General features: G+C 37.8%; 1 protein-coding gene across 2 annotated transcripts in view; it reads right to left on the bottom strand.

Moving 5' to 3' along the window:
* The window catches only part of KDM7A (lysine demethylase 7A), an 84,476-nt gene that overhangs the window by 34,755 nt on the left and 36,772 nt on the right, over positions 1–12,949 (bottom strand). For both annotated transcript variants that reach the window (XM_087860789.1, XM_045792524.2), the window contains exons 2-4: positions 11,205–11,290; positions 5,728–5,845; positions 1,610–1,770 (exon numbers count right to left, since the gene is read on the bottom strand). In XM_087860789.1, the coding sequence (XP_087716915.1) occupies positions 1,610–1,770; positions 5,728–5,845; positions 11,205–11,290 (365 nt within the window). The remainder of the gene's footprint in view (positions 1–1,609; positions 1,771–5,727; positions 5,846–11,204; positions 11,291–12,949) is intronic.

Raw genomic sequence — 12,949 nt, 5'->3', positions numbered from 1 at the left:
ACAGAGTTACTAATTAACACGAGTGTGAAAACATAAATGTTTACAAAGTTTTCTACACACTAATGATTTCTCATGTGCAGCTCACGCTGACAAAAATGCCTTATATTGGTATGTGTGGACTGTGCCACGTGTTCTGAGTTTCCATGTCCTCATGCATAAAATGAGGGGACTGACTTCATCCTTTCGCTTCTATAACACCTAAGATTCTATCATTTAGAAAAACCAGTCAGTCACTGCGGAATTCGTGAACAACGCAACCATGACAATTTCTGCTTGCCAGGCAGTATCTTCTCTTCTAATACTCTGCTTCAAGAAAAAAATCAGTGGTTAGGAGGCAAAAATCAGTTCATATTAATGCATGTGAAATGAGTTCTCAATTGGGATTAATTTAGAATTTTCCTATAAAACCATGAGGTGTCTTTTGTACATCACTGTCCTGTCACCCTAGAAAGCATATCCAGTTTTGCAATGTCCTATAGGACAAATGGAATTCAAAATATGGTAACAATAAATCAGTCTGAGAGAGAAATCAAATACATGCCATTTTCTCACTTTAGTGTAACTTTATATTAACGCACTGCCTTTATACTTAAGAGGCAAAACAGTTCTGTTAACTGGAGCATTTTGCAGTGCTAAAAAGTAAACTAGGCATCTGAGTATTTTTTCCTATACTTATATTACACTAGCCACTTATTTTACAGTGCTACTGATGCAGACAGGCTCAGGTTAAACCTCAGCCTCATCCCCTAGTTTGTCAAATAATTCAAAATTAGCTAAATGTGAAGTCATGACATTAAACTCGCTTTCCTCAGTGAAGCAATTATCAATGAAAACCGTCACCCAATGGCTCAATAAAGGGACAAGTTCTCAGACATTTTATACTCAGGAGATAACGCACTGCAGTAAATGTACACTTCGGAGTCAAGGTCAGGTTGAGATCTAATCCTTAAAAAATCTCTATCTACAGCTGACAAGGAATGTGATCTACATATAGTCAGTTTCAACTATAGATACCATGATGAGAATGAACAAAATGACTGAAAATGTCAAGAAGACTGCAACAGAGAAATGGTTTTCTCCCTTGGTTCTTATATCCTCCTGGGCCTCCAAACCACACACTGAGTGCGGACACCATGAAGTGGCAATATCATCAAGTCATGAATATAGAAACGGGCTTGAACATGGTCTCCTCTTTCTTCCAGCCCTTCTCTAGGCACCAGAGGTCACTGACGCAGGATCCAGAAACTGAGCTCCTGAATGCTACAGAGTCCTAGAACCAGAGTCATTGCCCAGTGTCTTCCTCCTGGTATCTGCAGTTACGCCTCAGCAACTGTTTCTCCTAAGCAAGTACCAGAAAATTTGATAACAACAACAAAAAAATGGCAGGATGACACTGAGTAGATAAGAGATCAACGGTTTCATTCTTTTTCTGACAGTTGTAGGTTTGCTCAGAAGAAACAGTTTTCGACCTAGGTGATACTGAATTTCACTTCTCCTGACCCAGAAAACTAAACTAACATCTCCTCACTCAACTTCTAATGTAATTAGAACAATACTACGACTTCATTCCCCGCATTTTCCCAAGTACTTAAAGGAATCAAGTGCGTACCTACATAGCGTTCCACATCCATGACAGAAAAGGTAGGTGGAGGGAGCCTGAGGCCTAGGTCATCTAATTTGGGGACCATAATAGGAACTTCAAATCCATGTTTCTCCAGGTATCTTTGTGTCAGCTGGCTGCCATGCATCTTCACAATCATTTCATCGGCACTGAGGAGAACATATAAGAGTAAAATGTCATCTTTGCTGATAAGTTCATCTTTAAAAAATAGTTCGGTAATGGGCTGAATCATATACTATATTATTGTCTGTATCAGCAGTTCTCAATCTATCATACCCGATTCTCCTTTCTAGAACAAATGTTTTATCAAGTCCCTTTTACTCTTCTAAAGTAAAAGTCATAGATAATTACTTGAATACATATAATTTGAAAAATACATATATATTATATTAAATGCCTTCACCAAAACAAGAGAAAAAATTAGTTATAGCAAAATATATATTTCAAGATGTAAATGTTTAGGTAAACTACACTAGGAGAGATAATATAATACTAGGATGATTACAACATGTAATAAGTGACTGAGTTTAAGAGAAGTAACTAGATCGGAAGCCACCAAACACAAGCTGTGCAGGAAATCAGAAGAGCAAAAGGTAAGGGGGCACATTAGAATAAAAATTCTAATTGTTGGTGGGAATGCCAGTTGGTACAGCCACTCTGGAAAACAGTGTGGAGGTCCCTTAAAAAGTTAAAAATCGAGCTACCCTATGACCCAGCCATTGCACTACTGGGTATTTACCCCAAAGATACAGACGTAGTGAAGAGAAGGGCCATATGCACCCCAATGTTCATAGCAGCATTGTCCACAATAGCTAAATCGTGGAAGGAACTGAGATGCCCTTCAACAGATGACTGGATTAAGAAGTTGAGGTCCATATATACAATGGAATATTACTCAACTATCAGAAAGAATAAGTTCTCAACATTTGCTGCAACATGGACGGCATTGGAGGAGATAATGCTAAGTGAAATAAGTCAAGCAGATAAAGACAATTATCATATGATTTCTCTCATCTATGGAACATAAGAACTAGGAAGATCGGTAGGGGAAGAAAGGGCTAAAGAAAGGGGGGGTAATCAGAAGAAGGAATGAAGCATGAGAGACTATGGACTCTGAGAAACAAACTGAGGGCTTCAGAGGGGAGCGGGGTGGGGGAATGGGATAGGCTGGTGATGGGTAGTAAGGAGGGCACGTATTGCATGGTGCACTGGGTGTTATACGCAACTAATGAATCATCGAACTTTACATCAAAACCAGGGATGTACTGTATGGTGACTAACATAATATAATAAAAAAAAATTTAAAAAAAAAGAATAAAAATCCTTGTCAGGATAAGTAAAACAGAGAAGATTATATCTGGCTACAAAATTCTTTTTTTTTTTTTTAAAGATTTTATTTATTTATTTGATAGAGACAGCCAGCGAGAGAGGGAACACAAGCAGGGGGAGTGGGAGAGGAAGAAGCAGGCTTCCAGCCAAGGAGCCCGATGTGGGGCTCGATCCCAGAACGCTGGGATCACGCCCTGAGCCGAAGGCAGAAGCTTAACGACTGAGCCACCCAGGCGCCCCTGGCTACAAAATTCTACACAAATATTTGTTAGACATCTCAAGTCTCACGGACATAGAACAATTCACTGTTGTCCTGCACAACGAAGGACGACCAGCTCCCATGATCCCCATCCATTGAGATAAATGTAGAAAACGAACTTCCGATTTATCAGTTACAACCAGTATTTAAGTTTCAGTAAGTGGTCACCTTAAGCCACTGAAAAGGGATGCTCAGCCCCAGCTGCCCGCTCCCATGAGTACACATCATAAGCATCACACTTAAGTGTGGTTTGTCCCTTTCCACTGTCCTCTAACTATAAATCAAAGATCTCTTTTAATGGGGATGTTCTAGATTTTATCTCCCAATTGCTCCCAGAATGCAGCTGTTGCACAAATAAGTACAACACCTGCTTTACAGGTTAAAACACAACAGTTTCCATTTACACAATCAGAGCTTAACTGTCTTGCTGTCACCCGCAGCCTCGGCACCAAGGAGAAGACAAGAGGTACTGGTTCTCTGATTTACTGGGTTCTGATCTGTCCACCTTCTCAATGAGAAAAGGTCAGGTTGAAGCTCCCCAAAATGAGACAGACTTTTTCTGGATAGTCTTATATTTGAAGGGTTTAGATCTCCTTCATCTGACTCACCGAGTTCTGTACTGCCCTTTAGTTTCCCCACAAGCATATACCAGTCTCCCTCCTTCCCCAGGCTCTGAGACTCAAACAACTCAAACTCCAATCTGAGGGAGAACTTTGAATCACCTGTACTCCACGATCTTTAATGTTTGGTGTTTTACTTCCCCTGTCGATCAAAAATATACAAATACAAGTGCTTAAAAACATAGGTACATCATTATTTACAAGAGAAAAAAATTGGAGACAAACTAACCATAATCGTGGAGGGATGGTTAAGTCCATTATGGTGAATATACACAACCGCCTACTACAGCAGTTAAGGAGGGAGGTTAATGTGCGTATGCTTGGGCAACGATACCGATGAAACAGAACAAAAAAAAGCAAGCTGCACATCATATGCATAACATAACCTCACTTTATTTTTTAAAAATTAGATGCATATATATATATATACACACCACATCCATACATCTATATAGATAAATATCTTCAATGTAATTATTTATGTAGAAAAATGTCTCAAAAGGCTCACACTAAGTTTTAAAATGGGGGGGGAGTTGAGATAACCCATTCACTTTATTTTATACATTTCTGTGTTAATCGCATCAAGTATGTGTAATTTAATTACCGTCACTCCATATATGGTTTTAAATGACGTGCAGGTTTATGGAGTACCTTTAATTCACGGTAATTACAGTTGAGACATGTGTGACCATCTCTATCACCTGCTCTCATTTGCTATTGCTATTACTTTGGCACAGAAGCCACAGGCATCGCTCGCCAGGATTTTCAACACTGTTCTTTTGGATCACAAGCCTATTTGAAAAGAATAAAAGCTATGGCTCTTCTTCCCGAAAAATGCACCTTCACACATTGACACTAAATTGTTTATGCAGCTTTAAGAAACTCACAAGCCTGTCTGAAGCCAGTTCACAGACCCAGGCTGAAAATTCTGGCCCTAGGCTCCAAACCAATCAAGGAAAACAAACATTCCTCCAACCACTTTGAAACTGATAAAAGAGAGTATTTGAGATGAGGGCCTTTAATATCACAAAAGTCATGTGGAAACCAGTGTGGAAAGCTCAGCAGACCTGAGGGAGCCAACACTAGGTGCGTATCAATTATATGTTTCTGTTTAAGGATTAAGGGGGAGAGGGATAGACAGGAATGTTAAAGACTGAAGAAATAGCAAGGGTTTTATAGTTACAGGATCTGAAATAATTCCGTAATAGGCTGCATGTGATGTTGAGATTTAAATTTAAATTGTGCTTCCCCTCTTTAACAAGACTGGATATGATCTTCTGTAAAAGGCTATTAAGCATTATCGCTCTAAATAGATGTCAGGCAGCGAGCAGGAAATGATCTAAATTAGCATGATTAAATGCTGTGTAATACTTTTGACTCTCTCTGAGCCACAGATAAGTCAAACACTTTCCATTATCTTTTAAAAATCAAAAAGCCCAGTCCTGCTGCCACCAGAGAGGCTGAGCAATGGTTATGGGTACTTCTGACAGACCTAGCGTGGAGAGAAAGATATGAAAACAACATAAGAAAAAACTAGTCTGAAAATCAGAATAGGTGAGGTAGAAGGGGAAAAGAAGCAGCAGCTGCGTATCATGAGGAAACCAGTACTGGCAACAACTGCCTGAGATTAGTGTATTTCAAATGTTCTGGACAGAAATCAACAGTTAATGTATTTTTACAAGGTGCCCGGTACACATATATAACACGACAGTTCCATGAAACTGTGCTATTCACTCCGATTACTTACAATGCGCCAATATTTTCTATTTCATTAAAAAAAAAAAAAGTAAAAGGCTGAGAATGGGTTGCAATCTGAAGTCTGAACACATTGCTTTAGATAATGCCACTTTATTAGGTAACATTCTCAAATTTTCTTTGGTGAGAACAAATTTCCATACCTTGGGAAGACTCGAGAACGTAATTCCTTCACAAAAGTTCTAGTCCCAGCTTGCACTGGTTTGGAGCCGTCATCGATTTCTGTGTAGTCGTGCCTGTGCCAGTTCCTCCTCTTTTTCACTGGGTTTTTAGAAGATTAAAAAAAAAGAAAACAGTTGTGATAACTGGTGATACCATGTACTTTCTAAAAAGTATATTCTATATGATCAAAAATAACAGCTATAAGTACAATAAAAACACTCCCTTTTTAATGCATTTCCAGGCTGAAGAGGTAAATTTTATATTGCGTAATGCCACAATTATAGGCAATTAACTGTGGATTTTAAAAAATCTACTCTTGTATGTTAACTAACAAGAATTTAAATAAAATTTTGGAGAGCATAAAAAATTTTTTTGAAGTCTAGTCTTTTTATTTCAAAAAAATTTTAAATCAACAAATTCAAATTAGCAGATGGTGCCCATTATAATATCCACACTTACACATACTGTAAAATACCACAATTATTTTAAATCGTGATTTTCACAAGACCATTAAGTCATAGTATGATTTTTATGGATCATCCAAGTTATTGACCCCCCAACAGAAATCTATTTTAACAGCACAGTTCCCTTCTCTTTTATGTCAAGATCTATTCCCAAAATAAGCATGCTTACACTGTCACAAAGGAAGAGCAGGTGGCCACACCATAATTAAAAGAAGAAAAGAGGAATAACAGAACAAATAACCTCACGATTAGTTCTAATGCTCAGATCCTGTGATTCTACAGCTCTGGGCTGCTACAGTCTTGAAGAGTCATGGCAATCAAAATCAGGAGACTTGGACTGGACTCCTAGTTCAGCCATAACTTACTCTGCAACCTTGGGCAAGTCATGTGACATGTCTGGGTCCAGTTTCCTCAAATGGAAATAAAGGGAGGAATGCTGCGTTTCTTCCTTCCTTCCTTCTCTCCTTCCTCTTTTTTTTTTTTTTTTTTTTTTTAGGAGTGCTGTGTTTTAAACCATGTTGAGGAACCCTTAACAAAGGGGAAGGTGGGGAAGAGGCCAAAAAAGGAACTGTGGATCTCATTCTGCTTTCCACCAGGGCAGCACCACCTACAGCCCTTTCTCGAGCTAGCAATGTAAGATGTCAGTTTTACATCTTTTTTTAAGTTTGAAAATCACTCTTAAGGGACGCCTGGGTGGCTCCGTTGGTTAAAGGTCTGCCTTTGGCTCAGATCATGATCCCAGGGTCCTGGGATCGAGATCCGCATCGGGCTCCTTGCTCAGGGGGGAGCCTGCTTCTCCCCCTCCCTGCCCCTCCACACGCTTGTGCGCATACTCTCTGACAAATAAAATCTTTTAAAAAAAAAGAAAAAAAGAAAATCACTCTTAAGCCTAAAACCTTCACGATTCTGGGAAATGTACTAAAGTCTACAACTAGCCTATAAATGCATCAAAAAATAAGATGGATAGATACATAAATAGAGGGATAGTTACACAGACTGTGGTAAAGCAAATAATGTAAAATATTAATAGTAGACTCTACATGGTGAGTTTGGAGGTACTCCCTACAAAATTCTTTCAACTTTTCCCGTATGTTTGAACATTTTCCTAATAAAACATGGGGCAGGGCAACTCTATGAGTCTAAATTATTCCAAACCTTCACCCTTAAAGATCATAACACTGGATCCTCATATGGATAAGGAGAAGTCACACTAAATAACCAATAGGGGAGGAGATTGGGCTTATTCATACCTAAGAGTTTAAAACAAGATTCTCAAGTAATTCATGGCAGTCAAACCCTCAATATGGAAAAGAGTAAATCCCATTTTTTAAAAGTCTCATGAGAAAAACTGAGACTCATAAAGCAACCTTTCTAGAAAATGCCATTAAGGCATCCTTCATGTGTTATTTTTTCTCATTTAAAATCACTTATAAAATTCAAGGGTGTTTCATTCCAGGCTTCTGTTCTGCATATATATAGATACATAACCCCATTTTATTTTCAACTGGGATCATGATGTTCATCTTGCTCACCTTTCTTATTCTATCATGAGCATTTTCTCCTCATTAAATATTCAAAAGCAATTTAAAAGCAGCCTAGAATTTTAAGACGTAGATATAGATGCATCACTTTATAATCCTTTTTTTGATTTTTAAGCACTTAGCTCATTCTGAATCTCTCTTCAAACAAAGTTGAGATTAATATTCATATACATAAATCTGTTTCCCTCATTAATTCCTCAGGATAAATTCCTAGAAATGCTAGAAGAAAGACTCAGTATTTTTAAGATATTTGCTACATATTGCAAGACTGCCTCCAAAAAAGTGGTAGGTAACTCACATTCTTACCAGTATATATAAGCAGCCTATTGCAAAGCCCTGGGTCAACAGTGAGCATCACCATTAAAAAAAAAAAAAAAAAAAAAAGGTGGGACGCCTGGGTGGCTTACTTGGTTGAGCATCTGACTCTTGATTTCAGCTCAGGTCATGATCTGGGGATCTCAGGATCAAGCCCTACATCAGGCTCCCCACACAGCAGGGAGGCCTGCTTGTCTCCCTCTCCCTCAGGCCCTCCCCCCACCGCTTGCACGTGCTCTCTCTCAGATAAATAAATAAATCTTTAAAAAATTAAATTTAATTTAAATTTAAGAAAAGAAAAAGAAAAAGCTACCCATTTGCTAAGTAAACTACAGTATTACATTGTTTTAATTTTCATTTTGGCAGAATAGATTAGAATTAGAACAGATTTGGGATTGGAAAGCTATGGGCTCAAACTCCAACTCTGCCAAGTAACTACATGAAAGAGCTAGTTAGATAATTTTTCTCCCTCAATGTGTTACAAATATCGAAGGAAATAACATAGGTCAAGTACATCTTAGCATAGTTTCTGGGGCATCCAATAAGCTGCCAATTACTCTCTTTCCTTTTAAATGAGTAGATTTGCAGAATGTTAACAGAAGGCTACAACTGTCCTGTTAGGCCAACATGCTTAACACATAAAATCAGCCACTGTAAGAAGCTGACTGAATTTCTTGAAGGAAGGAATATTCTAGTAGTGCTCATAGGGAGAGAAAATTTTGAGTTTGGATTCCATGTGCCTGAAGAACACTGAGATATGTGTGTTAAGTATGGGGCTTTTTTGATATTTGCCCTTGAATAGAGTTCTTAACTCCCATTAAAAGGGTCAAATCTAAATTCACCATATCAAGTGAACATTATACTGTCTAAATAGTATCTACAAATAAGGATTCCTGGGGAATTCTGAGAGAACAGGAAGCCCTAGGTGGCAAGAAAGAGAGGCTTAACAGCACAGGGAAAGGGGCCAAAAGGAATGACCCAAGTTGAGGGTGGAGGGTGAGAGGCAGGGAAGGTGAGCCTTAAATCAAGATAAAACAAATTACTGGATCTTGGACATTTTCCCTGTGGGTATATAGTCTTGGACTTTTGCCCACAAGATAACCAATTCCTGATCTTATGGTATTCAAGCATGAGAAGTATACAAAGGGCCATGCAATAGTCAAGCTTCTCTCTGAAGCATCATTATTCAAAGTGCAGGTCGTGATCCATTATGGATTATGAAATCAATTTAGTGAGCATGACAAGCTTTTTAAAAAATTAAATCATATAGGAAAAACAGAAAACAGAATGCATCATATATCATAGTGATTTAAACACAACACTGTTCCATCTCATAGTAACCCACTTAATATTTCATAGAAATTAAAATGAAATTATTTCATTTGGGGATTACATAAATTCTAAACTAAAATTGCTATAAACTTTAGTTCTGTTTCCTTTCTTGAGATAACAACCCAATATTATTTATTTCCTCCAAGAATTACACTTGGTCAATAATTATTCCAAGTTATATACCACATACTTCACCGCTACATGGAAGAAGAACCTTTAAAAACATTTATGACAATAAACTGGCCAATTACACTAACAATTCTACCAATTTGCTAACCTCAGATTTTATACTGTGTAACTAATAAAATGGATAACCTGTATTTTAACATATTATGAAATTTAATGTAATATTTTGACATATTCTTATAGCTTGAATTTCTAAATCTTTTACAAAGAAACTAGGTAAATTACTAATATTTCTAACAGATGAGCAGTCAGTTGCTCAGATAAAAATTTCTATTTAAAAAAAAAAAAGTACTAGGGGGGCTACTAGGTGGCTCAGTCAGTTAAGAGTCTGACTCTTTATCTCAGCTCACGTCATGATCTCAGGGTTACAAGACTGCCCCATGCATCAGGCTCCTCGCTGGGCATGAAGCCTGCTTAAGATTCTCTCTCTTCCTCTCAAAAAAAAAAAATTTTTTTTTTAAATAATAATGTAATAAAATAAAAGAGGTTGTATAGGCCATCTACGTCTCACCTAAATGTGTATCAAAGTACGTTCAGGAAAAGGTTCCTTCAGTTGTAAAATGACTAAGTCTATAGTTCTTCCCTCTACTTTTATGAACACAAAAATGTTAGCTTGCAGTCTAAATTTTTTAAAAAAGAAAGTTACAGTATCCTTCAAAGTTTTTTTTAAATGTTATCTCTACTTTCCAATCTACTCTTCTGAAGCATCTGTAAAAGGCTAAGGATAAATACCATCTTAGGTGATACTGGGACACCCCAGAGGGCGCACGAACTTCCCAGCCTGCCCCTGGGGCAGAATAATGCAGGCACACATGTGCTCTGGGCGTCTGCCTTCCTGACAGTGGGACTGGGATGGGGGTGTGGTTTCAAGTTGGGCAGAACTCTAGGCCACGCTCAAACTGATGACCAAATTCAGAAAATAAAGTAACATTTCAGCATAATGATACTTGAATTTCCTCCTAAAAATATAATGCATGTGTGTGCATTAAAGTCTTACCCTATACACTGTCCCAAGTATTACTGGAAGTTTTTTTTTAATTTATAAAGAGATAAAAACATTTGAAATCAGTTTCCAGAATCAGAAAACTTTACTTTTCCACACTTCTCAAATTGAAAACTTTGAATATACGTCCTTAAGTTTAGAGACTTTGCACTGGCAATTAAGAATGATAGTATTTTGGGGGCACCTAGGTGGCTCAGTCGGTTAAGCGGTTAAGCGTCTGACTCTTGATTTTGGCGCAGGGGTGATCTTGGGGTTGTGGGATCAAGCCCCATGTCAGACTCTGCGCTCAGTGGGGAGTCTGAAATTCTCTTCCTTTCCCTCTCCTTCTGTCCCCCCCACTCACACATACTCGCTTATTCTTGCACTCTCTCTCTCTAAACTAAATAAATAAATCTTTAAAGGGAAAAAGAAAGAATGACAGTATTTTTTCATTTTATCTTCTTGACTTATTAAATGTTATTCAATAATTCAGAAAAACCGTATTCTCAGTATCTTCAGAAAAATATTCCCTATAGTTCTTGTTGGGTGCAATATAACTAGTCAAAGCATTATTAAAATATTGTCATATACACATTAAATTCTAAACTTTGTTTTTTATTTAAGTTTCCAGTACTTACTCAAGGAGGAACCATGTAGAACTGCACAGTTGGGACAGTGATAAAGGTCAATGTCAACAGCATGATGTTCTTCTACACCAACACAGCTAAGATAAAGAAAAACAGAGTCAATACGTAAATAAGTTGAAAATCTTTACAATAGATGGTCAGAATTTAGCTGGGAAGTGTACAACAACCTCACCAACAAATTCTATAGATTACAGAAACATATGCAAAGATAAATTTTATTCTCTTCTCTATACACTTACTAAATAATTATGGGGAAGAATATGCCCAAATACACGGAAAGTGATTTACTATTATCAACAGTAGAGACATCAGAGGTAATGTAATTATAAGCCATAAGACCCTCAACCATTATGTAAATGCCACCTAGTATGGACTCATTGTTTGTATCCCCCCCAAACTCACATGTTGAAGCTGTAACCCCATCAGTGTGGCTGTCTTTGGAGACAGGGCCTCTCAGGAAGTAATTAAGATTGAATGAGATCATAAAGGTGGGGCCCTGATACAACAGGATTAGTGTCCTTAGAAGAGACACCAGGGGCACCTGGGTGGCACAGTCACTTAAGCATCCAACTCTTGGTTTTGGCTCAGGTCATGATCTCAGGGTTGCGACCCTGGGGTCATGAGATCGAGCCCTGAGAAGAGTTCCACATCAAGCCTCCAGGCAAGCCCCACATTAGGCTCCATTCTCAGCATGGAGTCTGCTTGAGATTCTCTCTGCCCCTCTCACTCATGCTCTCTCTCTCTCTCTCTGTCTCTCGAATAAATAATAGATCTTAAAAAGAAGAAGAAGAAGAGACACCAGAGAGTTCTCATGCTCTCTCTTCTCTTTCTCTCCCCTCCTTCCCACCTCTATCCCCCTATCGTAGCATTCTATTAACCTAGCATTCGGTATTCAGTTAAAATATGTTTCAAGAAGGAGAGTGGAGAAGTATCTTAGTCAACCAAAAACTGGGAGTTCCCCTCCAGCTAACCCACAGTAAAGGAAATGCAAAGGACATACTGCTGGCAAAAGGAAGATGATCACAGAGAGGTCTGATGCAAGAAAAAAGTGCAAAGCTTAAAAAAGTAATAAGAGATATATGGGTAAATTTACATGGCTATTCCCTACATAAAATAATGTCATGTGGGATTTAAAAATGCACAAAGAACTTAAAATACACGACAACAGCAGCATCTGAGTCAAAAGAGAACAAGTGGAGTTATAGGGTCCTAAGGCACTTATCCTGGAAGGAGAGGAAAAGGTGATGATTAACACTGGACTCTGTAATAAGAATGCCTACTAGAATCTCTCAGGAGACAACTGAAAAAAAGGGAAATAGAAAGTGTAACTTCCACACTATCACCAGGGTGGGGACAAAGAATTTATTTTAAAAATCAATTCAAAAAAGGAGGGGAGAAAAAAGAGAAAAAGAAATGGAGAGACTAAAATAAAATGGGAGGTATAAATTCAAATATATAAGTATTATAATTATATCATATGCAAATTGATTAACCTGCTCCAGTTTAGAGACACAGATTACCTGGCAGGACTTAAACACTACAATTCACTGGTTATAAGAGACACACATAAAACAAGGACACAGAAAGACTGAAAGTAACAGGATGGGCAAATAGTAATTTTAAAAAAGTACAGCTATCTTAAGATTAAGCAACAGAAAATCTAAAGTAAAAAATATGAGATACACATATTCAGTTTAAAATTTTCAATTTCCCAGGAGGATATAACAGAATGACTA

Source organism: Ursus americanus, chromosome 3 (genome assembly GCF_024610735.1).
Source record: "Ursus americanus isolate L20-20 chromosome 3, mUrsAme1.1.p, whole genome shotgun sequence".
NCBI classification, from domain to species: domain Eukaryota; kingdom Metazoa; phylum Chordata; class Mammalia; order Carnivora; family Ursidae; genus Ursus; species Ursus americanus.
Note: the sequence above shows the minus strand (reverse complement) of the source record. Positions and strands in the feature narration are given on the sequence as shown.